The 25,793-nt window shown below is 43.2% G+C and overlaps 10 protein-coding genes across 11 annotated transcripts in view; 4 read left to right on the top strand and 6 right to left on the bottom strand.

Annotated features, from left to right (window-relative positions):
• The window catches only part of LOC126562998 (peflin), a 34,597-nt gene extending 14,971 nt beyond the window's left edge, over positions 1-19,626 (top strand). Inside the window, exons 2-4 of one of the 2 annotated variants that reach the window (XM_050219606.1) lie at positions 18,505-18,535; positions 18,795-19,047; positions 19,162-19,626. In XM_050219606.1, coding sequence (XP_050075563.1) covers positions 18,524-18,535; positions 18,795-19,047; positions 19,162-19,532 — 636 coding nt within the window. In that variant the 5' untranslated portion in view covers positions 18,505-18,523 and the 3' untranslated portion in view covers positions 19,533-19,626. Of the gene's footprint in view, positions 1-18,435; positions 18,536-18,794; positions 19,048-19,161 lie in introns of those variants that run through there. The other variant, XM_050219605.1, reaches the window with a different exon arrangement.
• The window catches only part of LOC126562617 (peroxisomal targeting signal 2 receptor), a 491,929-nt gene that overhangs the window by 168,031 nt on the left and 298,105 nt on the right, over positions 1-25,793 (bottom strand). The gene's annotated exons all lie outside the window — the stretch shown is intronic.
• On the top strand, positions 2,611-6,842 carry LOC126563655 (syntaxin-6). The gene is made up of 5 exons (XM_050220300.1): positions 2,611-2,652; positions 5,166-5,335; positions 5,436-6,078; positions 6,167-6,261; positions 6,746-6,842. Exons 1-5 carry the CDS (start codon positions 2,624-2,626, stop codon positions 6,820-6,822), a joined length of 1,014 nt encoding a protein of 337 aa, XP_050076257.1. The 5' UTR covers positions 2,611-2,623; the 3' UTR covers positions 6,823-6,842.
• LOC126563421 (chymotrypsin inhibitor-like) lies at positions 3,515-3,993 on the bottom strand. Its single transcript, XM_050220065.1, has 2 exons — positions 3,816-3,993; positions 3,515-3,727 (listed from the first exon to the last, which is right to left on the bottom strand). Exons 1-2 carry the CDS (start codon positions 3,871-3,873, stop codon positions 3,531-3,533), a joined length of 255 nt encoding a protein of 84 aa, XP_050076022.1. The 5' UTR covers positions 3,874-3,993; the 3' UTR covers positions 3,515-3,530.
• Positions 8,843-10,438, bottom strand: LOC126562023 (selenocysteine-specific elongation factor). The gene has a single exon (XM_050218433.1). It carries the CDS (start codon positions 10,421-10,423, stop codon positions 8,843-8,845), a length of 1,581 nt encoding a protein of 526 aa, XP_050074390.1. The 5' UTR covers positions 10,424-10,438.
• LOC126561748 (solute carrier family 12 member 8) lies at positions 12,005-14,646 on the top strand. The gene is made up of 5 exons (XM_050218058.1): positions 12,005-12,103; positions 12,182-13,664; positions 13,899-14,162; positions 14,237-14,415; positions 14,487-14,646. The coding sequence occupies exons 1-5, from the start codon at positions 12,072-12,074 to the stop codon at positions 14,644-14,646; spliced, it is 2,118 nt and encodes a 705-aa protein (XP_050074015.1). The 5' UTR covers positions 12,005-12,071.
• Positions 15,975-16,398, bottom strand: LOC126563295 (mediator of RNA polymerase II transcription subunit 10). The gene has a single exon (XM_050219925.1). The coding sequence runs from the start codon at positions 16,371-16,373 to the stop codon at positions 15,981-15,983; it is 393 nt and encodes a 130-aa protein (XP_050075882.1). The 5' UTR covers positions 16,374-16,398; the 3' UTR covers positions 15,975-15,980.
• LOC126562914 (survival of motor neuron-related-splicing factor 30) lies at positions 17,062-17,976 on the bottom strand. The gene is made up of 3 exons (XM_050219514.1): positions 17,916-17,976; positions 17,402-17,805; positions 17,062-17,332 (listed from the first exon to the last, which is right to left on the bottom strand). Exons 1-3 carry the CDS (start codon positions 17,955-17,957, stop codon positions 17,062-17,064), a joined length of 717 nt encoding a protein of 238 aa, XP_050075471.1. The 5' UTR covers positions 17,958-17,976.
• LOC126563049 (zinc finger matrin-type protein 2) lies at positions 22,060-22,742 on the top strand. Its single transcript, XM_050219658.1, has 2 exons — positions 22,060-22,168; positions 22,255-22,742. Exons 1-2 carry the CDS (start codon positions 22,060-22,062, stop codon positions 22,740-22,742), a joined length of 597 nt encoding a protein of 198 aa, XP_050075615.1.
• Positions 24,356-25,793, bottom strand: part of LOC126561771 (choline transporter-like 1) — a 98,487-nt gene continuing 97,049 nt past the window's right edge. Inside the window, exons 5-7 of the mRNA XM_050218087.1 lie at positions 24,949-25,111; positions 24,651-24,872; positions 24,356-24,574 (exon numbers count right to left, since the gene is read on the bottom strand). Coding sequence (XP_050074044.1) covers positions 24,356-24,574; positions 24,651-24,872; positions 24,949-25,111 — 604 coding nt within the window. The remainder of the gene's footprint in view (positions 24,575-24,650; positions 24,873-24,948; positions 25,112-25,793) is intronic.

Consider the following 25,793-nt stretch of genomic DNA (forward strand, 5'->3'; position numbering starts at 1 on the left):
CGTTAGGGATGCGTAACGGTGAGAGCTACTTGGGGTGGGCTTTTTATTATCTTTTATTTCTGAACATATTTTGAGCGATTTAACTTTCTTTTTATTCTGCATATTCTTCATACCATCAGGCTTATTCCTAACTTAGAGTTTCTCCACAAGGAAAGGCTCCAGAAAATTATATCTTCTTTTTTTCTTAGGTTTCTTACTAGGATCCTCGAAAATGTTACTTAAATTGCTTGAACACGTTGAATGAAACCATTATTGGGTTTTTCATGTAACGTGAGAACTGTTGTACATAGTAGAATGACAAAGTTTCCTGTTTATCTCTAGTGCCGGATGAATTATACAAGAAAACTTGTTCACATTTAGCAAGGAAAGCGAGACAGGGTTAATATGGATACGATAATAAGCAACTCTGGTGTTTCTTCGGAGAAAGGGAAAGCTTCAAATTCTTGAAAAACACAGAATTGTTTTCCTCATAAAACACGACGTAATACAACAAAACAAAAAAATTCAACTGTTTACCGAGATTTTCTCCTAACATGTGTATGTACATAATTTGCAAATTTCGGTACATTTTTAGTGGATTATTCGAGCTCCTATTGTAGCCAATAGATGTAAAATTCTAAGCGTAAAAAAGTTGTCGAATTATATTATATCGACTCATCTGCGATCTATTAGATAAGAATTTTGAATGAATGTTACAATTAAAGAAAAAAAAGGTTTACAATTACTTTAGACAAAAAAAAAGAGTGTTAAATTGTATTTTAAACAGCACAATTCGTCATCGTCCGTTGCACGAATGAGAAAATCATCGATAAGCTGTTATAAATCCGAAACATCAGCAGGATAATCCAACACTTCACGCTGATTACTAGGAGTACGGTGAATGGATTTTTACCATCAGACAGCATTAGAGCACCCCCGGAATCGTTAGAGTATCATCATCGTTAAGGCGAGTATCGTCTCGTCTGGGAGTAGTGAGTTACGGAAGTGATCTCAGAATCAGCGGTTTAAGACTTCTTATTATAACATAGGATTCTTTGGTCTTTTGGTTTATTGTTAGTGAACGCCCCTTGAAGGACAAGATTTATTCGACTACTTTCTCTTGGTATATAAAACTTCTTGAACTATAAGAATTCTTAATAGTCGGCGAGACCTCATCTTGACTGAAATTCCATCCGGACCGTCCGTCCGTAGCGAGGACTGACTTACCTCAATACGTGGTATTTATAAATCAATACGACCAGGCCTTTCTTACGAAAAAAAAGATCCTATATCAGACGAAATGTAAGACAAGAATAGATTACTTACCTGTGTACAGCGGCCAGGGGTCTTTGAGTACGCAGGTTCTTTACCTTCTAAGATACCATATCTACATACAAATACTTTCTCGTCGAATGGAACTCGTCGTCCAAGAAGGTTTGTCTTCCAAGGTTATCTGATCATCTGAACGACCTCATCTAGTAAGAGGTCTTATTTACCAAAAATCTTCATCTATCAAAAGGTATCATCTGCCAAGAGACCTCATAGTTAATCGAACAGGCTTAGTCTTCAATTGGAACCTGGAGCCGAAGGAGCCAACAAGGCTCCAAGATCTGTACTCAAAGCCATTTCCGCCACACATCTTATAGCCTCATTTATGACTCTGCTATTGGCTATAGCAATTTTATTAATTTACGATTTTACGCATACATCATCCAGTATTCTTTTTGCAGATTATTCGTTGAACTCAACAACATATTTGAATTATTTTCTACCATCGCGCGAAAAAACAACGAAACCCCCGGACGCTTTGGAATCGTTCGACACCACACCATAAACAGGCAGTGTTGTTTTCATGTCAACATTGGCCAGCAAAGTTGTGTCATGCAAGCTTTTCCTCCTCATTTCCCTGGAGGAAAATATTTCAGGAGCAAAACCGAACCGTGCGCGAAGTGGCCACTGTGAGTAACCGAAGTTTTCCACCCGACAAAGGACCGACCGTGGAAGGTAATGATGGAGTGGAGTGGTGTGTGGGGAGAAGAAGCAGATGGTGGGGAATTGTGATGAGAGGGAAAACATGAAAATCGGCAACCGATGGCTTGCGTGACGTTTTTCCTTCTTTCTCCCGAGCGCAAACACACATACACAGCCAGCCACTACACAGGATGTGAAGGGAAAATTCTCTCACACAAAAAGAAAACGTCCTCGCCGTCGTCGTTGTTCCATCGACGCAGCAGCTTTTCCGTGATGCAAAATAGTGACGGTGGCTGTAGTAAAGTGATTGCGAAAACAAAAAATTAGCAAATTGCTCGAGCATTCGCAGCACAGTACCATTGGATCTTGTAACAAATTTGGGCAGTGAAATCGCACCGAACAAATCTTGTGGTGGTGTTATAATCAACGCACAAGTACAATATATTCTACCCTACGAAAACAGGGCAGAAGATATCTGCGGCCTGGTAAAAGAAAAGCGCACTGTTTTGTGAGGAAAAGTGTCCAATGACTTCCATCGCCATTAGTAAGAATTTTGTTGACGGTCCAGGAAAAGCGAACACGTTCCAGCATCGTAATCGGTCGATGCATTAATGCGAGAGGGAGCGTACAAAACGTTTGCGATTCGACCACACAAAACTTAAGGCCTAATAGAATGGAAGATCCATTTTTCGTGGTGAAAGAGTAAGTTTTCTGTTCGAAACGATGGATTGATACACTACACTCCTAACATGTAGGGGAGGGAGGAAATTTACGTTTTTCGGCTCTTCTTTCGCGTGCAAGCATTGGCCCCGGAATTCTATGCATCGCGAATTTAGTATTGATCGGCGTATGGAGTGTAGAAGAAGCAGCAGCTCTTTGGAGGATAATACCTGTTCGTGTCTACCTCACTTTCGCAGTATGCTGTGCTGACGGCAATAGCAATGTAGCAATGTGGCAATAGCTGTAACCTCTGGTTATTAAGAAGTTGCAAAATGTGTTTCATGATTTTAGCACAATTTTTACGAACTCTCGGAAGTAGAGGCCATAGCGGTGCCGGTAGGGCCAGGGTTCAAATCCCATCTGGACCGTTCTCCCCGCATTGAGGATTGACTATCCAACAGCGTGGTATAAACAAGTCTAGTAAGCCATTCGATGGCCGGCGCTACCTAATAGATCGCATCGTAGTAGCCATCGTATTGCTACCCTACCTTCAGGGTTCCTACCACGTACTCACCACCACGTGGTAGGAACCCTGAACCACCACCGTATGGTAACCAACGAACATCCAAGATTTCTCCTTCCCGATTCACCAGTGACGCAAAAATAGCGAAAAAAAATGGTCAGTGAAAAACGCCAACGTCCCCTACGTGTGTTTGTATGTGCATGCGGTTCCTAATTAAGTTTTATTTCGCCAAAAAAAACCAAAATGATGGATTGTTTGCAGAATTAGAAGGGATGGTGGCAGAAAAAGGCAAACAGCCTCATGGTCGTCGCGTTTAAACGGTGGCGAAATTGGAGACATCAGCTTTTTAAAAAAAAAACTCCCGAACAACACCATCTCCGCGGCTGTCCCGAGCCATTTACAGGTTGGGATTGCAACGCCAGGCACGGACACAGTTGCCGTCTCCGTTGCGCAAGAAACCATCCTGGCAGAAGCACTTGTCAACGCATGGCAGCTTGCATGGTTTGTCCCATTCCTCACCGTTGCTGCACGTGCGCTCGCAAGCGGTACCACATCGCTGGAAGACTTCGTTCTCACCACAGTTGGGTTTTTGAGCTGTTGTTGGGAGACAATAGGCGGTTGGGATTGAAGTTACGGAAAGTTTTCTAAACCACACGGACCTAGGCGCAGGATACACACTTACCCAAAACTCCCAGGAAGGCGAAGACCGCGACGATGAGCAGGGCGAAGATGGCGCGCATTTTGAAGGACGTTCGAAATTGCTTCTTTTGGCAACCGAATGGAACAGACTAGGTTCCAGAGCGGTCGGACGGTCGTATTATATCGTCCTGAAGGCAGCTGGGTACGGTTTGCACAAGTGGTATCACTTCTAACCGGGTGATCGCGAATTCGTGTTTCGGTCTGTGACAGTGGTGTACGTGGCGCAATATCTTGTGCCGTGTTCTAGAGCAAACGGTTATGCTACTCTTTTTTTGTTTCGAGCCAACAAAACAAAGCGCAGAGTATTTTCTTTCAACTTTATTAACGCATTTGGGAAACCCAAAATCATTAATCACCCACTGAAATGTGGTCCTTTCATAGAAAGGCATTAGGATGAGTCAAACGAGCGTAGAGAAGGTGCTGAAAGAAAATTGGGGGATTTTTGGTTTTATTAAAAAAAAACACATGTGATGTGACACATTTGTGTCACTTTACGGAGAATTGTTTGCACAGTTTGAGGGTTTCCACACCATAAACACCTTAAACAATCATTGCAGCGAGACACCGACCGTCTAGAGCTAAATCATGTTGCAACACTTGACTAGTTTTCATCCAGATTCGGATTTTCTAGACCCTTAATCCGGCTGGGTATCTTCAGCAAACTCTCCCGACAAAACCATGGCTTCACGCAAGCATTGTCCTCCCGGCGAAAGTAGCCGGTTTTGCAGAAACATCCCGAAACGCACATGATCGTACAGTTGTCCAACGGTTCACCGATAGTCGTACAGTTTCTGCGACACGGTGACGCACAGCCGTAGTACTCTTCATTTGCTTCGGTACATTCTGTCGGTGGATAAGTGATAAGAGGATAAGAATGGAATGATCGTTGTACAAATTCAGTCTATTGATGAGTTTACCTTGGCTATAAACTAATGTTGCCAGCATTGCCGCTGATAGCAGTACAATCACAGAGATGTAACGTAGAGTCATTGTTGCCCTGTTTTACCGATAGTTTTTTGCTGATCAGACACCAAACTAAGCATCACACAGGGTGACGCTTCAGGTTTTATAGCCTTCAGAAATGTGGGTCATAATCGAAATGCAGCTTTTGAGATGCATTGGATTTCGAAAGACTGTAAACATAAAACAACCGGCAGCAACATGAAACATAGACAAAATTGTTGCACAATACAAGCCGTGGTCGTCTGGATGATATCAGATGGATGATGTTGAAATATGCTCGGGGAAACTTTTTCAACACTACGTTCCAATCCACATTATAAAACATTCTATATATTTTCTCTTGACTTTTAATGTTTTCTCTCAATTGTAGCGAAGTATTCAAAGCATTGAATAAAACCCGTGGGCTCTATATTCGCTGGCGCGAGCTAAACGATGCACATTCTGGTGGTTCCACTGCCGAGGCCGACTGGACAACAACCGAACTGAAAAACTCGCTACGCAGCATCGAATGGGATTTGGAGGATCTAGAGGACACTATCAATATCCTTTTCTAAATGCAAAATTTTTCTTTCCCTTCCTCATTCTCTTACATCAAATTTTAACACCCAACTAAGCTTTCCTTAACTGCGCTACTCCGTACGTATTGTAGAGAAAAATCCAAGCAAATTTAAGATCGACAACCGGGAGCTTTCCAGCCGACGGCATTTCATCGACGCGACCCGGGATGAGGTGAAATCGATGAAAGATCGTATGAGCATTAGCCGCAACCGGGATCAGGACATAACCGCTCGCCAACCGCTGCTCGATAACGTCGAATCGTCACCAGCGCAGCACTGCAACAAGAACTACATCAACAACAACAGCATCATATCAAACGGTGGTGTCGCCGTACTGACCGGAAACGGCACCGGGCACAACAACAATAACAACTCGTTAAACTGCAACCTGAACAACAACAGTCAGGTGGTGAACAATTTAAATCTTGCCGAAACCGGTAAACATCTCATCAGTTCGGCCGGTGCTGCAATGGCTTCGAGACACAGCGGGGCAAAGTACTCCAAGCTGGAGAACAATCTGGACGATAGTCCGAGCCACTACGTACCGTCATCGTCTGGTGGTGCGGTACTTGATTCTAGCTCGAGCCGGTTCGTGGAGGATACGTTGGCAACGCAGCACAGAATTTTGGTGGGACAGGATGAGCAGTTGGATATAATAAGCGATTCGATTGGGACGCTAAAGACGGTTTCCCGCCAGATCGGCATTGAGCTGGATGAACAGGCTGTGTAAGCGAGAGTGTTGGGCAGATGGTTTTGAAAAGTTTTTTTTTTTTTGTAAATTCTAATTTTATTTCCTTTTTCGTATTTTAAACAGAATGCTCGACGAATTTGGCAATGAACTGGAGCAAACGGATTCGAAGCTGGACGCTACCATGAAAAAGGTGGCGAAAGTGTTACACATGTCCAATGGTAAGAAAATGCTTTGGGACTTCTCCTACTAAATAGTTATTTCTTAGTTTTTACCAGTGATGGGAATAACAACACTTTTCAAGAAATTAATTCACTCTCCCTCACTTCCTACTGGGATTTATTCTTTTAACAACTCGTTATAACGTTATAACGGAGTCGTTATAACAAGGCAGAAGGGACGGCCCCTAACTAAAAACTAAATGGTTTTCTGTGAAGACATATTACATACTTCTTCTAACTTAACTTAGCTTTGAAATGTCGGGGGCTGCTATTATTTCCTTCCTGGTGACTTTGATAATACCGATTCTCAAAGAAGACTTTAAACCCTTTTTGCAATTTGAATCCCAAAAGAGAGAAATTCTTTGTTAGGCGTTTCTTTAAAAAAATTCAAAATATTTAAGGAATATTTAAATCATTCACTTACTCTTACTCAGTACGCACAACACTAGTTTTTTTACACTCTTCTCTTTTCTCTCACCAACAGATCGACGACAGTGGACGGCAATCGTAGTACTATCGATAGCACTGGTAGTTGTGATAATTATTTACATCATCCTTTAATCCACGTGTCTATCGATCTATCTATAACGTATAAAGTGGAAACCAATTATTTCCGGGTATGTGGAGAAAGGAGAGTGGGGAAAAGAGCGAAGTTAGGAGATGTAAGTTTTATAGTCTATTATTTTCTTAAGGATGTAGAGAAGCAAAACGTATAATGCGGGGAGGTGAGCACAAGGTCGTCGAAAAGCAAAACCAAAAATGATACCGTATTAATAATTTATTATGTAGCTTTGTTTGTGATCCTAAATTAATGTGAAAAAAAATTAGTCCAATTCTTTAAATTATTATAGTTTAAACGAAGTATCTTATATCAATCTAACAGGGTCTGGAATATGTCTAAATTTTAATGCTCTTCTCTATTCTTGTATTTGTGTGTAAATGGCATGCGACACATCTTTCGTACATTTAATTTGTTTAATGCCGAGTGTATTTCGTAGCATCAGAAGCCATTGTAAATATCGTTCTCATTACGTTCGAGTTCCAACTCGACATTCGAAAGTCCGGTCTAATTTTGCATATTTTTTTTTAATAAGAAGAGTTCGAGTTCGTGTTAAATAATTAAAATAACACTGTCTGTAATCCTCCTATACCTCCTCCTGTATTTCTTGTGCAAATTTATATTTTTTTTCACACTGATAAGATAAGGATTTGTTCTAGTCATATAGGCGCTCCATACATACCATTCAGGATAGTGAGAAAGAATGTGGTTGATTGATACAAGCGGTAGTTTGCTAATATTATCCTTAAACGTTCCAATTCGGTTAAGACTCAAGACTTATTTATGTAGCTAACAAAGAGCAACAAAAAACGTCAACAATACACATAAACAACTAATAGAAAACCAACAAAAAAAAAGTAGACAAACACAAAGAGCGATCATCAGGTACATAGTCGATTTACTACATTATCGATAAAACGTATTTATATATATTTTTCGTAAAATGTATTTAAATATCTCAGAATGGAGTAACTATGTTTTGGATGCAGCCAAATTTTCCTATATTTCCAAACGTGTGTGTTTTCAACCAAACAAACATATAGCCCCGTTAAAAAGGGAAAGCAATGATATGAAGTCTACCGGCAATAGGACGCAATAGCTACCAGGAAGCGACAAGACCAGGGAAGAACTTAGATGACGGGGACGGACGTCTTCCTCGTTTTATAATGTAGAGGGATTCGACTAAAGCAAAACAAAATGCATCAAAAGGGATTTAGGGGAGAGAATCTACCGTTCGAACAAACAAAACACAAAGTAGTAGTGTAGTGTGGACAAGTTTTTGGAAATTCCCAGTAATATTTTTGTCGCGTAGCAGCAATTCATGATTAAAGTATAAACACCTATGTAAAGGAATGAAAAATGTTCCGAGTGTTGTGCGTTTGCATTTTTATTAGAAAAGCGAATACGATTTTATCGTATTTTGCCAAATGGTGAACGGCTGGTATTATATCTTCTTCTGGTCTGCTCAGGCTTGAGCACGACGCGTAGACAGGGTCAGGTCGCCAATCCCTTTCCAGGAAACTCGATCTAGGGCTGCAGTCCTCCATCCACGGCTGCATCCGATCGCCATTAGTGTTGACTCCACTTGATCCAATCAAGCAGCTCGCTGGAATGCTCTTCTACGCCTCGCACCTTCCTGGCGAGGCACGAGTCCGGCATCCTCATCACGTGCCTCAGCCATCGTATCCTACCGATTTTTACCACCGTTAGGATATCAGCATCGTAGAGGACTCGCAGAGGACTACCGAACGTATCAGTGGTGAGATGTATTGATAAACAACAAACAGGACCTGCCTCAGACCGCGGTAAAATGCGAACGACTCTGACAGCATGTTGAAGTCAATGAACAGCTGGTGGGAATATGCTGCTCTCAACATTTTTAGAGGATCTGCCGTAGAGTAAGTCTACAGCAGAGTATTCGGGAAAGGATCTTATAGCGAACTTATGGTGATGTATCACACTGTGTAATTTTCCAAAAAATCCCACTGATAAGATCCATTTTAAAATGTCAAAGAAACATATTTATTGTAGAATTTTCTGAACTTTTGCATTTTTGCGGAACAAAAACTTTTTAAACTTAAGCTCAACTTTCACCTCTCCCTGTGGCGTAGGTCCTTTCTGTCCTACTCGTTGCAAAACATCCGCCGAAACTGGTTCCGCAAAGTGTAACTTTACCTTTCCACTTGCACCGAAAGTGTCCAGAATGGTGCCACGCTCTCCAGTCGATAGGCTGACTCCAAGTCCAACGAATGCTTGACGATTGTTGGCCGACTTTTTAAACAGTCCTACTGCTATCAATTCATTTTCATTTACCACCCGCTGAATTGAACCAGTTTTAGTTTTGTGTTTGTATATTTGTAGCTCCGGTAGGATCGTTTCCGTGTATTTACAGTCTCGTATAGTGTGCGCCAACCGTCCAGAAAAGGCTATTCTGCAATCGGCTGCATGCACATCGCTGTCCAGCTTTGAGCCAATAATGAGCACATTTTCGAAAGCAAGAACAGGCGTTTCAAACTCTAGCAGTGCAAAAATGTGTCTCTGCTGATCTTGATCGTTTGCTATTTCCTCTACGTACTCGTACTGTTGTGTGTAGGAGAAGGACTCCTCTTCTCCACTAAATAGCAGGATCGTTGCTACTACCGTCTCATATCCGCAGGTGATGTGAAATTTCGCCTTAGATTTTATTGGACGTTTGTAGTATTTTACGCTACACAATCGCACTACTGCCGCGTAAACGTGATGTACATAGTTCGAAGCACACACAATACCACGCTCTAACGATTTCGGATCGAACTGGGTAATACAAATGCCGGCCCGATCACCCTGCCGTATGGTTTGATAGCTTTTGCGAAACATTTGAATCGACTTGACCTTCCGTTGCAGCTTCAGCTTCGGAATTTCAATCCCATCATTAACGCTTACCGTGCCCTGCAACACCGTACCGGTACAGACGGTACCTTGCCCTTTAATTGCGAAACAATGATCGACTGCAAACATAAACGGTAAATCTGGATTCCTTTGGGGAATGAAAGACTTCGAACGCATCGTTTCTATCAGCTCGGAAACATTTTCACCCGTAGCAGCTGATATGGCCACGAGCGGTGTTTCATCAAAAGACATCTTAGAAACCACACCCCCAATCCCTTTCCGCAATCGAGTCAACGTTTTCTGCTTCTGAGTCGGATCACGCAGAGCATCGATTTTGTTCAGCACAACAATCATCTTTCGGCACGTTAGTTCACAGATTATTAAACATTCGGCCGTTTGTGGTTGGATTCCTTTTTCCGAATCGATTACCAGTAGCATCAGGTCGATTATCTGTGCACCTCCGATGATGGTACGTATGAGGCTGGCATGTCCAGGACAATCGACAAAGGTGTACTGGAGCTTTTCGTACCCTTGTGCCGTACATTGCTCCCTTATATGTGATGGAAGATCTACCTGCAGTGCACTAAATCCAAGGTCAAGCGTTATTCCACGTTCCTGGGATTGTGGATTTTTGTCAAAGGCGGCCGTACTTGCTATTGCGCTCAACGATTTGGCTAGCGTTGTCTTTCCCGAATCCACATGACCAAGTATGCCGATGTTAAGGTTGAGATACATTATGTGTAATCTTTTTTTGGGGCGCCTTTTTCACGTTTAATTTACGTTGTATTTTATCACTTATCGGAGGATCGGTACGATTTTGAGCTCTCGTTCGCAATTTAGCAACAAATGCCGGGCGCTTGTTTATTTACATTCTCTTTGTTGTCGTTTGGTAAGATGTCAAAATGTTCAAACCAAAAAAGAACAGTGCGTTCCCGCTAGTGATGGGATTGACGTTTCAATCCAACTTTGTGGTGCGGTGCAAATTAGTAAAAGCTCCCGTCCCCCTGCCAGCACTATCGTTTAATTACTTAATTGTAGCTTGTTATGTTCATATGTTTTTCCATCTTCATTTTTTATGTCGCTATTTTAGTCTAAGGAGATAAGTTAAGTCTAAGCGACAAAAATTGATTAAGGAGATCTAAATTCGTAACTGGCAACCTAGCCGTTTTCGGAATATCTGGAATCGAAGCTGCAGTAACCTTACAAGGATATTCATGGGGTTTCGGATCCATGCATTTTGTAGGCGTCAGAGTCGCCAGCGACAACATGTTGTGACTGGTGGCCTTACTGTTGGAAAAATGCGAGTTAGATGCTACTATACAATTGTAGTCACAAAGTTGTAGTGGCACTCAGACTTAGACGTTCTGCTGATGGTGGGCCGCCAGCCACAACGTTCTAAATGCTAAAAAGCAACGAAATATTGGTAACAAAGTTAGTTATCTTGGAAGCCAATACCAAGCTTCCAGGGCACGTTGCTTGAAGAACGCTAATCCCCTGGAACCAGAGAGGACAATAGCAGAAGGTAACCTGGCAGCAAAAATATCCACTACTGAGCTCTCCCGGTATAAGGTATACTTAAACTTTAGGAGAAGGAAATGTCCACCTTCTATATAGCTATTACAGATTAGACTTTAAGGAATATGGCCTGGCAGTCATTACGAAATAACAAAAATAAAGTTATAAAAAAGCCTAGCTTCTGGGTGTAATAACGACTTACTAAACATTTTAGTTTCATATTAAATGAGAAAAATTCAAATTCACACAACGAAATGTCAACGCGCATGGACACAATGAACACTCCTATTCCACAGTGTAATCGTCTAGGAAATTTTCCTGCGTTTTCACTCGCTCGCCCCCAACTCCCCTTTGAGTGATTTGTTGTGACAACGAGAACGGTTTTTTCCCTCTCGTTGGATAGTGACATTTGTGTTGCAAAAAGGAGAAAGTATCGCGCCCACAAAGAAGTGGTGGTGGTGCTGGTAGGTCTCATGATATCCTTATCACAATTGCAATAACTACGCAACACCATCTTCACCGCTGGAACATAATACGTGTGTGTAGCAGGTGTGCTCCGTTCAGCAAAACATGACATCACGTCGACCGCCAACCTGCTACGACGACGAAGACGATTGATACGCGATCCCCGAGGGGCGACAAGAAAGCGGCGAATGATTGTGTAGAAGAGCAAAAAAAAAACAACAACGGATTACAGTGAGGAGAAATCCGCCGAAACAGAAAGGGTGCATTGTTTTCGCGAACATTAATACACACACACACACACCGTACAAAACCCTTGCCAGTATTCCATTTCGCGAAGAGTACTTGTTGCTGGTTCCACCTATTGTATTCGTTTGTGACGTGGCTGTACTAACCGGGGCAAGGAATGCCCAACGGGACGAATGTAGATTGGTCCAGGTGAGTGACGGTGAATGGCAACAGTGTAGAATGTAAAGTGTAGCTTTGCTTATCCTTTTTGTTTTAATCCACCCTCAGATATGGGCTCGGTAGCGATGATTCATCACCAACCGAGCGGAACCGCACACACGGACGGACCGGTGGAGGTGGCAGTGGTGGATTTGTGGATTTGGGCAACGAGTACGACTATGGTGCCGGAGGACATCATGCATCGGGACGGGATGAAATCTTTGCCGAAGATCAGGGCGATAAGCCGTGGTGGAGAAGCAACTTTTTCATCTCGCAACCGGTCCTTTTTGGTACGTGGGACGGTGTGTTTACCTCCTGCCTGATCAACATCTTCGGTGTGATTGTGTTCCTGCGTTCCGGTTGGATCGTAGCCGAGGCCGGTATTATGAACGCCATACTGATCGTGTTCTGTGCGGTGGGCATTGCGCTCGTGTCCGTCCTGTCGGCCGTCGGTATCTGTGAGCGGTGCCGGGTGGAAAGTGGTGGCGTTTACTTCCTCATTGCCCACACGCTCGGTTCCCGGTTTGGTGGATCGCTCGGGCTACTGTACTGTTTCGGGCAGGCGGTCGGTTGTGCCCTGAACGTGCTCGGTTTCGGTGAATCGATTGCTGGGCTGGTTGGGCTGGAAGGAAACCAGTGGGCGATCCGTGGCTTTGCCATCGCAGCCGTCCTACTGCTCGGTGTGATCAATGTGGCCGGTGTGAAGTGGGTGGTAAAACTACAGTTTGCACTGCTGATCGTGATTCTTATGTCCGCGCTTGACTTCATGGTTGGCAGCTTTATAGGTGAAGCACCCGAGCATGGCTTCGATGGCTGGGGATCGGGCAATATGGGATTGAATTTGTGGTCCGCTTACACGGACGGTACATCGTGGTTTACCGTGTTCGGTGTGTTCTTCCCAACGATTACGGGCATCCTATCTGGAATTAACATGAGCGGTGATTTGCGTGCACCATCGACGGACATTCCGAACGGTACGCTGGCGGCACTCAGTACGTCGACATTCCTGTACATGGTGTTTATACTGTTCCTTGGTGCAACGTGCCAACGAAGCCACCTGCTGACGGATTATCAGATCGCGGTGAAAGTGTCTGCGGTCGAGTTCCTGCTCCTGGCCGGTATCTATGTGTCCAGCATGTCCTCCTGTCTGGGAGCGATGTACGGTACACCGCGCGTACTGCAAAGCATTGCCAATGAAAACGTTATTCCCGGCATTGGTAAGCTTGGAAAGGGCCGCGGCCCCAACAAGGTACCACTGTACGCGATGGCAGTGGTGGCCGGTGTTACGACTACGTTCATCATTATCGGTGATATTAATACGCTCGCCCCAATCGTTACGATGCCATTCCTGCTGACTTATGCCTGCATCGACTACTCGTACTTTGCACTGGCGCAAACGTTCGACATACAAAATAATCGCGAGGAACGGTTCAGGATACAGGCGCAAAGTCCGCTGTACGAAACCAGGAACTATGGTGCGACTGGAGATTATAATGAAAATAACGATCTGGATCAACTGTTCCCAGAACGGACGAGACACAAAAATCTTGGAGTAAGTATGGCAACATTTTTTAATTTTGTAAATGCTGTGTAATTAACAAGTAAACTCTCTAACCGGCAATTCAATCAAGACTGAATAAGTGGGGATTTCAGGTTAGAGATAATTTTACGAGATGATTATTTCACAGCTATCGAAAATGTAGGGACTGTGAAAAATCGTTCGAATAAGAGGAGAAAAGTTTGAAATTTGAATCACTGTACTTATCTGTTTTTCTTTATATGGTAGACTCCAACCAACTCACCACAACACGTGCCTTCAAATGCCGCTACGAGCGCGCGATCACAGCAACCAAATGGTATACCTCACAGCTCATCCGTCACCAGTGCTGATTCGGAAGTAGTTTTTCGGGATGGTACAAACAGTGCAAACAATGCCAATTCCTTGAGCGAAGCGGACGATGAACCGATCGCCCCGATACGACCACCGATTCATTCCAAGACGAAAAATTGGTACTCCGGTTTCTGTAATCGATGGGCCTCTCTGTTAGGTGTAAGTATCCCTCCTAGCAAAATACAATAGTGTGTGTACTTTACAAAGTTTCCTTTGATCTAATTTCCATGCAGGCTGGTGTGAAGATACTCGTAATGATGTTAGTAAGCTGGCTGTATGCACTGATCTGCATTGGAACTGTGTTTATCGTGTGGTTCTACGTCGGCACAGCAAACCCAGCTGTAAAACCGGGCCTAGCTCATGAATTTCGCTTCTTTGTGTGGTTGAAAAATGTCGTTTTCCGTTGTTTTGGGTGAGTGGACGAAGATTTTTTAATTATTTTTTACCCTTTTAATATAAATTGCTTTTCCACCATTTTTCTAGAAAACGTGTGCACGATTATGAACAGGTCGTAGTTACCCAAACGTGCCCCAACGTGAACCTCGCATCTGCTCAGCTGAATGAAGAAAATGAAGACTTTGCCTCTCGGCGACGATATCACCAGACTGCGGTCGTTCAGGGCCGGTATGTGGATGAAGTGTGAATAGAGTCCTGTTTGAGATAGAAAAAACCAAGCCCCCCCTCCTCCTTTAACTAGCCACAGACCAATATACCCCTAGTCTGTCCCACTAAACGATGTTTATCCTGTTCGTCACATGTGTAACTCGCCGTATCATAATCGATCGCCAAAGTGTATGGGAAAAAGGTGAGTCGTTTGTAAGTGCTCGTACTCAAACCCAAAAAAGATATATGTGAAACATATTTAGACCAGAGGACCGTAGAGAACGACGATCGTAACAAGCAATATCGAGCATTACACATCAAACAAAAAACAGAAATGGTCCATTGGTGCGCGCACACACACATAAAAATTGGACAGCACCTTGATCGAGGGAGAGTATTGTTTTTTTGTAATCGTCTGAACCACAAATAAGTAGTATAGGATCAAAATGAAATTATGTAAATATGAAGCTCTTGTTCAACTCCTTCCTACCTTGTGTTGTCCGCAGCTTACGGCCTGTAGCAATAAGATGTGTAAATTGATTTTCCCTCCTTTTTTAAATATTGTATTCCAATTTATTTATTAACGTACTCGCAAACCCAATTTTTGGGACACACTAATTCTCACCATGTATTAAAATTGCTGTGTTCTCTAATTGAAAAAGGCACACATGAGATTACCAAAATATTACTGTCCTCGCTTTTGTAGCAGTATTTTCCGCACTTCTTTTTTTGTGGTGAAATACCCAGCCCCTTTTATTACATGCGCTGAATGATCGATACTATAAGGACAGTTTGCGGTAGATAGACTGCTTTAATTTAAACCAACATCCCGTGCGCGTCTGCGGAACCAATTTTAGATAAGTAATATTAATTAATATATACATATACACATTTCGTTTTGTCGGGAGTAAAAGCTTGAGCGAGCGAGGGAGAGAGAACAATAAATATGCACGGGATTCCTTTTTTTATTGTTTTGTGATGAAAGTAAATTAACCTCCTCACATACTATCGGGGATGAACTAATGCTGTGTAAAAAAAAAAATCATAAATACAATTGATAACATTAAACTAACTGTAATTTATCGTATGGAAGATTGCCAATTTTTTTTCCCCAATCATTGATGACGATAAAAATAATGAATTTAGTGCTCGATTTCAGAAACGCAACAAATATGTGTTCAGTTTTTAGAAAAAAAAACTTTATTCTGTAGTACATAGCAAGTTACCTCGTATATAATTATAAACAGTTACTTTCTAGGATAATTTTCATGATACAGGTCTAGAGCATTGAGCTCGGCCGTCGCCCCCACGTTTGCGAACTCGGCTTGGACCGGAACTTTCCCCGCGAACGACTACACCTACTCCTTACTACTACTATTCGTCTCCCCGGATTGCCTTATATTTGCTGATCTCCACGGGGAAAGTTTCGCTCAGCTCCTTCATCAAATTGCTCTTGAACTTGCGGTACGAATCTATCTTGCCCTTCACCTCCTCGTTCTTAGTAAGCGCTTTATCGATGCAGTCTTTTGTGTACAGCTGCGGATTCCGGCCCTGATCGATATAGTCGAACACCTCCAACGGTACGTTTACGTCGATCTGGTTCTTCATCTTATCGATCTCCTGCAGTCCGGTGACGAGCGATTGTATCTTCTGGTTTAGTACGTTCTGGCCTTGCGGTTGGAAATCGCTCACGATTATACGGATCTGGCGCACGTTCTCGATGAACATTTCTAGATGATTTTCCAGATTTTCCAACGGTGAAGTCATTTTGTTCGTGAGTAAGCCTCCGGAGCACAAGAAAGTCGAAGGGAAACACTTTTTGCTTGTGGTGATTTATTTGCGAAGAATGTTTTGATTTTTCTAGCCAAGCGTTAAATGTCAGCTTCCTAGTAGCGTATGTTTATAAGGAGAAGGGCAGTACTTTAGCTTGGATTCGAATGATGAAAAACCTTGCCCGCATTTGGTTTGTGGAAAAGGCGAAGTTTCAGATAGCAAATGGAACAAAACAAATTTATCGTAAATCAGTTACTAGCTTAATCATTTTATTGATAGTTTTATATAATTTCTCCACTTTCCAAGTATACCTGGTACACGTGTTATTTAACGCGCTCGTCCGGAGTTCATTATTCGATGGCTGCACCGAGATAAAATTTACACAAAGCATTTCTGAGAAACAACCCCTATTGACAAAATTGCCTTAATAGCCACTACTAAGGGATTTTTCAATACAAATTTTGTTTTAGTTAGCAGATTTTGTCAATAGGGACCTTTACCAAAAACAGGCGGTTGCTATTGAACCGCCCAAAGATAAAAAATCACTTTGTAAAACAAGTCCTAAAGAGGTGTTTTGATTAAACACTCTTCATTAGATGTGTGCTAGTACAAGTGGCAAAACAAAACAATTCATTTTGCAACACCACGCACATAATTCCGTCGCTAGTTGCGAAGATGAAGATTAAACACCTTTCCTGTACTTTTCCCCGTGTGAAAACTCAGTCATCGGTTTGCCGGACACACCGCACGTACCGATACCGACACGTCCGTTTACATTTTCCGGCGACGCAAAAATACTCTTTGCCTTGACGCCTGATTTCTTCGTCGATTTTGCGGTAAACTGCAGCCATTTGTTCTTCTCGCATTCACGCTCCTCCTCCAGCTCCTTGAAACGTTGGATTTTTTTCATCTTCTTTTTCTTCAGATATTCTTTCTGATTGTGCCGGAGCCGTCTACAAGAAAAAAATGCATCTTTGTTAATCTGTTTGCAGGTAAGCAGATGAGTTCACTATACAACTTACTTGTTACTGTTGGCGGGAAACACTTCGTTCCGTGACTTTGGTTCCTTCAGCTCGCTAATCGTGGTGTTGCTCCGGTTTTGGTACGCCTCGAACACGATGCTCACCTCGCCCGTTTCCGAAATAGACTCTATGGTAGCATCATAGTACTGACCGTCTTCAATCCACTTAGCAGAACATTTATCACCCACCTTCCATACCTTCGCCGGTTTTGTTTGCTTTTTGTCCGCACCCGAAACGCCGTCGTAGTAGCTGCTGCTGGCAGGCTCAATATAAGCGGACTTTTTCTGTTCCGGTTCCTGCTGCGCCTTGATCAGATCCTTCGTCAGCTCAATTACCTCGTTCAGATCTTCCTTCAGCTTTAGCAGCTCTGCATTCTCCGGATCGGTCAGCAAGGCAGCTTCGACCTACGAGAAGTTGTGAAAGAACCGAACGAAAAGGGGAGGTGGGTGTGTGTGCATGAAATGCCTCCGCTACGAAACCCCCAACTACGGTGATGTTGTTGAGCGAAACTTACCTGCTGCAGTTGTAGTTTGTAGTTCTGTAAGTCGTCTGCCATTGTGGTGTGCTATAAGTAGATTTGGAAATGTTTTCAATCTAATTTGTTTTCTATTTGTTAGCATGTACCAAACGATCTCGTCCGTATAGCAACATAAATTTTTTTGTCTCTTTTCTGCCAGTTGTCAAACAACAAATGCGTTTACGGACGTTAGATCGAAAGCTTATGCTTGGGTTGGGATGGCTGATCCAACTGAACTACAATCCAAACTGAAAAGAAAAAATCATTCAAAAATCAACAAATTAATCAATGAAAAGATTCATTTCCGCCGTTTTATTCGACCGAGCTGGAACTAAATCATCTATCCCGTTCATTTCCTTCGGATGGTTCGCCAGACGGGACGGTGTGTGAATTGGCGTGTGTGACAGTCCGTTTTTTTTACTCTTGTCATTCGGTGCAGCAGTACGTGCAGCGACGTCGAGAAAAAAGTCGCGTCTGCGAGGAGGAGGCAATTGTGTCGGTGTTGTGTCGCGTTCGTTTTTATCTAATCCGTGATTAAGTTATTGTTCCTGATTGTGGGTGATTATTGTGCGTACGTACACGAAAGGAAAAACATAATTCTAGCGATGGCTTATCAGGTGAGTGGCAAGCAGATTTCGGCGTTCGATAAGCTGACGTGTTGTTTTCCCTGCACCACCTAATGGTCACTGTGGTGATGTATTTACGCTGTTTGGCAATGCTAACTGGAATGATTCACAAAACTGGTGCACAACTCCAATGGTGAATGGTGTGAATCATTGCTTCACGTCTGCTTACATTTGATTGCCTACCGTTTGTCTCTCCGTGTGTATGTGTGTGTTTGTCCTAAATCCAGTATTGGCTTCCTCTTCACGACAGGGAGGATATCCGCAACAGCAGTACGGAGGTGGTGGCGGCTACGGACAACACCCGGCAGCCGCTGGATACGGTGGTGGTTATGGGGGTTACGCACCACCACCACAGCAACCACCCGTCAATCCGGAAATTCAAAACATCTTCCGAAACATCGATAAAGACAACACAGGGCGTATTAACAACCGGGAGCTCCAGCAGGCGCTTATTAATGGACGGGGTGACCACTTTTCCGACACCGCCTGTAACCTGATGATCAGTGAGTATGGGAGACGGCCGTGTGTGCGATGCTAGGCAAAAGACACATTTAACTGATTCTTTCCTGTTCTACTCCCGTTTCTTCCCCCCCCCCCCCCCCCTTTCCTCCTTCCAGGCATGTTCGATCGGAACAAGACCGGTACGGTCGATATTTACGACTTTGAGAAGCTATTCAACTACATCAACCAGTGGTTGCAGGTGTTTAAAAACTTCGACCGCGACGCATCGGGCCACATCGAGGAGTCGGAACTGACCCAAGCATTGACGCAGATGGGCTTCCGCTTTTCGCCCCAGTTCATACAGTACCTGATCGCAAAGAATGATCCGATCAATCGGAAGGAAATCTCGGTGGACCAGTTCATCGTGACCTGCATCCAGATACAGCGCTTTACCGATGCATTCCGTGTGCGCGATACGGAGCAGAAGGGCATCATTACGATCGGCTTCGAGGACTTTCTGGGCATTGCACTGTCGATGTGTTCCTAAAACTGTGCGAGCGGGGACAGTTCTGGCCGAGGGATCTTTGAACCCGATCTTGGACGCTCTAACCTAACCGCTATCGTTTCAAGACACACAGACACACGTCAAAACAAAACAACTACACTCACTATATACACACACATACACGCGCGCGCACGGTAAGGAACAACTGTTGAAAGTATTCTACTACAAAACGGACAAAGCGAGTAAACTTTACGTCAGGAGGGAAAATGTTGTCAACGAGCCTTATTCAGTTGAATGGAATACGCTTTTTGTGAGATTGAATCAAAATAACCCACTCAGAAAACAAACAAAACAATCGCTGTATAATGAACAATTGGCGGACGGATTTAAGCATCGGTAGCGCTGCACCGCTCGTTGGTGGAGCATTCCGGCAGAGAATTACGATTTGCTTACAGAGAGAGAAGAAGAAGAAAAAACAAGGAACAATCAGTGCAACGTCAGATGCCCAAAAAACTGTAAACACCGTCGTTAACATCATAACACTTATTCACACATGGCCCTCTCTCCAAAAAACACCAATTATTCATCCTATCGTACCATTGATTAGTAAGGAAAAATGGGTAATAGTATAGCAGACAGAACCTACCATATTACCACCTCCTTTATCTACGGAGTGTACCCGGCCGCTAAAAACCAACAAACCATATGCGTCATAATTTATCTAGTTTGAATGGCAATGTGCTATCAGGAACGATGGGGATGAGATGAGATTGTGTAGTATATATCTTGGCCAGAATGCTGTCCGGTGTGTGGAAAGGGACGGACAAAAAGCAAACTCACATACAGCTCTCGGTAAGCGTCAAGGTTCCTTTCGCTCGGTGTGTTTGCGCTGGAGCTACAGTTGGTATCCCCTTTTTTCCGTTGGATTGGCAATGATGATGGTTTCTGCGCATTGGAGCTTTCCGTTTCGTCGTCGTCTTATGTGTGGTTTAAACGTTTTTTTCGCAACCGGCATGCGAGATGATGGTGTAACAACGACGAAAGAAAAGTTTATTGTATTTTAATCTATCGGTAATAAATGTACTATTATCTACTTCATTGTTGGAATTTTCAAGTAGAAGAACGCTTGCGAACGTGTGAGAGAGAGAGCGAGGGAGAAAAGAAAGGCATTTTAAATTCGATTAGTTTCTGTTGAATTTTGGTTTTGGTATCAAATGTTAAAACGATGATCCGTCTTGGTTGTAATGAAATTTGCAATAAAAAAAACCTATTTTTAAAACGAGAGATATGCTGCATGCATAGCCGAACCATCGTTTTCTCACAAGAAAGATAGACCGTAGAATAGAGAAGGCACCCTTAGAGGGATTTTGCTCGGTTAAAATAGATTAGCGGGTTCTCTTGGGAGATATTATTATTTATTATCTTTTTGTGCACTTTATTTAAATAGCTACAGGAGCTGTCTGTTTGTCACCAAAAATAGCGCTAAACTTTTCATTTTTCCTCATTTCTTTATACTTTCATTGGTCACTGCAGGATCACTTGTACCTCCTAATGGGATACCTACATAATACCCTAATAAATAATAATACATAAATAATAAAGCTCCTGTGGATTATGAAGTCCTTTCGACCATGAGCCTCTTTTTAATAAAGAAGTTTTTTTCCATAACGAGGTCCAATGACTGATCTCTTGAATTACGAGGCTTCAACAAACGGCGGTTGAAGGTGATTTCAGAGTTAAGGCAAGTTCTACAGAAGAGAAGATTGCAAAATTAAGTGGACGCTAAATCACTGTTTCGCTAAATTGAACGATATTCTAGTGAACAACGGAGGAACCACATGGTCATGTTACCTTGTGATGGGCGTAATTCTGAATGGTGCCATTCGAATGTCTCTACTAGCACTCTGTATTGGTAATTTTGCTTATACTGATTTGTGAGTTGGTAGATCACAGTTCCTTTCAGCTTTGCAAATCTACTAGGCCACGTGTTATTGAGAATGATCGGTTAATGGGCTAGGGTTCGCTAATTGCATCTTTATACATCCGTTTCAGAGCAATCAGATCCATATAGCACGCATGGGAGAGTTATTCATCACTGCGAGTGAACGATCCAGATGGGATTTGGATCCCTGTTCTGTCGTGTGGAAGGCCTGCGCCGTTGTAGCCTCTGCCGCCGTATCGTCCAGACCTAGTCTTTCATTGTTTGTGTCTATTGGAGGACATAAATAAACTCCAAGCTTCCTTTCCATTGCAAAGTGATAACACATAGGAGGACTCAGTAGAAAAATGGCAAAATACTCCCTGCAATGCACGAAACTTCGATCTACACTCACTTTGTTGACATACCAGTATTGTTATGTCAAAATGTTGGTCCTTTTTTTCTCCACATCAAATGTCAAACAATTCCGTGATGGCTGTACCCGCGTACGCGTACTTGGTTTGCGTTGTTATTGTTATTGCGATCTCACACACAGCTCATTGTTGGGAGTAAACAGTTGGAGATAGTGAAAGCGAAACTGAAGAAAAAAAGGTTGTTATCTTCAAGAAGAGAATCCTTGTGCACGGAAGGATGTCGTCGATGCGACCGGACGATCATCGTCGCAAGTGGGACCGGAAGGAGTACGAAAGGCTCGCGCACGAACGTATCCTTGCGAAGGATAAGGGCAACGAGGACGATGGTAAGGATCCACAGCAGCACCGCTTGTGTGATGGGGCGGTGCTATGTTTAAACCTGTTGATTAAATCACCCTTTCCACCGTACCAGGGGAACCCGTTACGAAGGAGCTGCTCAAGCAGCGCGAGTACAAAGTCGATCTGGACAGCAAGCTGGGCAAGAGCATGGTCATCAACAAGAGTACACCGTCGTCCCAATCCGGCGGCTACTACTGCAACGTGTGCGACTGTGTCGTGAAAGATTCGATCAACTTTCTCGACCACATCAATGGCAAGAAACATCAGCGCAATCTCGGCATGTCGATGAAGGTTGAGCGAAGCTCACTCGATCAGGTTAAGGAGCGGTTTAAGATCAACAAAAAGAAAACGGAAGAAAAGAAGAAAGACTACGAGCTGGAGTCGCGGGTCCGTGAAGCAAAGGAGGAGGAAGACCGGTACCGGGAGTATAAGCGGGAAAAGAGAAAAGAGCGCAAACGGAAGCACGATGATGACGAGACGGATCCGGATCTGGATACGGGTAGTTCGGAAATGGCCGCCATAATGGGATTTGCCGGGTTCGGTGGATCGAAGAAGAACTGAGGAAGCATTTGCGGAAGGTGCGTGCGAAGGTTAACACCATGCATTGGACCTTCGAAAAGGGCACAAGAAGGGGGAGGAAGATTTCTCGTTCCGGTTTCCGTCGCATGGTTCCAGCTCACCGAAAATACAATATAGATATATTATACACATACACTGCGAACACAGACACACGTGCTTTACAAACGTGAGGAGCAAATGCGTTGTCTTCTGCCTAAAAAAAAAGAAAAAAACAGCATGCACAGCCGGATGCTCCAAACCAAAACCTTAACTAACTTGTACTTTGACTTACCCGTACATTGGATGGTTAATATAAATAAGAATAAATTTTATTTTAAAAACCAACAGTTCTGCAAACCGCAAGTAGTGGCAAAGTGTGTATTTTATTTTAACTGCATTTCGTTTCCAATTCACACACACAGACACATTCAATTCCAATTGTTAGCAATATAGTGATGTACCGTACATCCGTGTATAGAATTCTTGTATAATAAGAAACTCCAAAAGAAAACTAAATATATAACCTAGTAATATGAAGAAAAACAAATCGCAAATGCTCTGCGCGATAAGATGTATAATAGTAACATATTCCCAACAATGGTCAGAAGAGCATATTATTAACGTTGCACAAAAGCACAGTATCTTTGTAAATAGTTTACGTTACGTTTGTTTCTTTAAATCTGGTGCTATTTTCATTTGCTTCACAGTAAATCTTCGGAAGCACGTCGTCATCTCTATTGTTAGAAGAACGTGTTTGCAATGTGATTGGCTTTCGAGCTCGGAGTTCGTTGGTTCGTTTTTAATGATTTTTGAGCGTTTAGTTGCTGTAATGTGTTGAATTTAAATGCGTTTTGCTGCTTACTATCTATTATTACTAGTGGCGGATTTTGTGCTATTCCTCTTCATCTGACGGACACGGCATCCAATAGTGTGTGAGTCCAAAAAGTCTCGTCGTCCAAGTGTCTTCTACCAAGAACAGAAAACTTTAAGTCAAAGTGAGGCTTCATATACCAAAAAAGCTCATACGAAGAAGCTTCATTGTCTAAAAAACCTCACCTCGTCAAGACATCTTGAATCAGAAGACCTCTTAGTCGAAAACGCCTCAGCTATCAAGAACTTTTCCCTATTTTGTCGTACACGAACCTCAAAACCTTCGAACAGTTAGATGCTTTGAATCATTCCAGCCAAAAGGCCTCGCCAAGTCTGAATCCGCCACTTTATATTAAATATCGAAAACGCTTTAATATACTTCTCCTGCCGAATGCCGAAACCGCTAGTGTATGTGTGCGTGGTTTTTGTTTTAAGTAGCTAATGTTGAGTAAGATGATAGCAGAAAGATGGACACGATAAAGGGTGGAGGACGCCTTAAAGGACAACATGAGTCTGCTACGATGGATGGTAGCGGAGAGCGAATGCAATACGCCCGGATGGTTTCGACTTTACGAACACGTTCGTTCGTAATACGAATTTTATGCTTAACAATGCATACGCCAATGTAGATAAATATTGTTCGAGGAGTGAGTGGATGCTTTCAAGTCGTCGTACCAATCGTATCGTAATTTTAAAGCTTATGAGATAGAGTTATGTTGTGCACCTTCTATACGGTTACTTCTTCATTAAGCCTTACTGTTTTCCATCTCAGCCTGCAGGAACTGGGCCGAGAAGGGTTGCTTTGTGATGGGCGTTAGCTGTACCTCTTGCATCGGTGCCTCAACTGCGTCCGGTTCCGGTGCTTCACCAAGCAGCCGGGCCAGATTGCTTTCCTTCCAGCGGCCACTATTGCCGTTGATGGTGCGATCCTCACACACGCACAGAAAGAGTGTGTCGACAACCATCTGTAAGAAGGACATCGGTTGGTAGAGTAGGTGAATACTGTGCAATATGTGTGAAATAACAGAAAGAAACCCATACCTCGTAAAGGGACAGAATAATGTGAGCGATGAAGAATGCAAACACGGTAATAATGATAACCGGTGCCATGTAGAAGTGTAGATCGGGATTGTCACGCAGCAGCAGGATGCTAATCAGTCCACAGATCGAGGCTACGGCTAGTTTGCCGAGGAACAGTACAAAATCACCGATTCCGTTAATGGTGGCCACTTGCAGCGCGTTTGTTACGAGTGCATTCCAAGCCTGGTGTAAATGAGGAGAAATTTTAATTATTCAACAATTCCTTAAAACCGATTACACTCCATAGCACCGATCTTACAATCTTTGCAGCCGGACAAAAGTTGACACCCTCGATCGCGATCACGGTGTACGCGTTGTGGTTGAGATAGCGAATGAATTTTTCCAACAACCAGAAACTACAGATGCAGCACCGTAGGCAACAGCTAGCACACTCCGAACCCTCCTGCTGGTGGCGTTTCAGTCTGTAAGTAGATATCGATCAGATAATTGCACATTTGATCAAGTTGTGTTTTAACACTTATTGGGTACTTTTTCCGTGATGGAATGAAATAGATACCACGCAGATATCAGCCTGTTTTCGGGGCATTTTCCATGTCCACCTACTCTGGTTAAAGTACTTCCTACACTGGGAACTACAGTGGGAAAGTTTCGGACCACTGGCCATAGAGAAAATGGAGCCCAAAATGTCTAACACATGTCATCGTACAGTTAGATAAATGAGTCTAATTTCGACGACGAATTCTTCTTGGTTAAGGCTAATCTGAGACTGTTGAATGCCCTCATTATTAACAGTAAATCACACTCGTTAGGCTCTGATGGGCTGGTTAAGTCATGAGAATGCCACCGGGCATCTCAGTTCAAAAAGCCAGTCCACATGGACTGCTCGACGGCTTTTCCATATGGAAAGGGGTAACCAAACCCATATGATGATAAGTCCAGAGGCGGTTCTTCCTGTAAGAGGATTGAGCGGCCGCTGGACCTCAGCGACTCAAAAGGGCTCCGAGCTGAAGCCCAAAACGAATTAGTTGTTATAAATACTAATGGATTTGTTGGATTACAAATGGCCTCAACACCATACCCAACTGCTTAGGGCCTAGAAGGGTTAAATCCGTCTCTGGATGGCTTAACGACCTTCCAGGTCAC

The sequence above is a fragment of the Anopheles maculipalpis genome, chromosome 3RL (genome assembly GCF_943734695.1).
Source record: "Anopheles maculipalpis chromosome 3RL, idAnoMacuDA_375_x, whole genome shotgun sequence".
Lineage (NCBI taxonomy): Eukaryota > Metazoa > Arthropoda > Insecta > Diptera > Culicidae > Anopheles > Anopheles maculipalpis.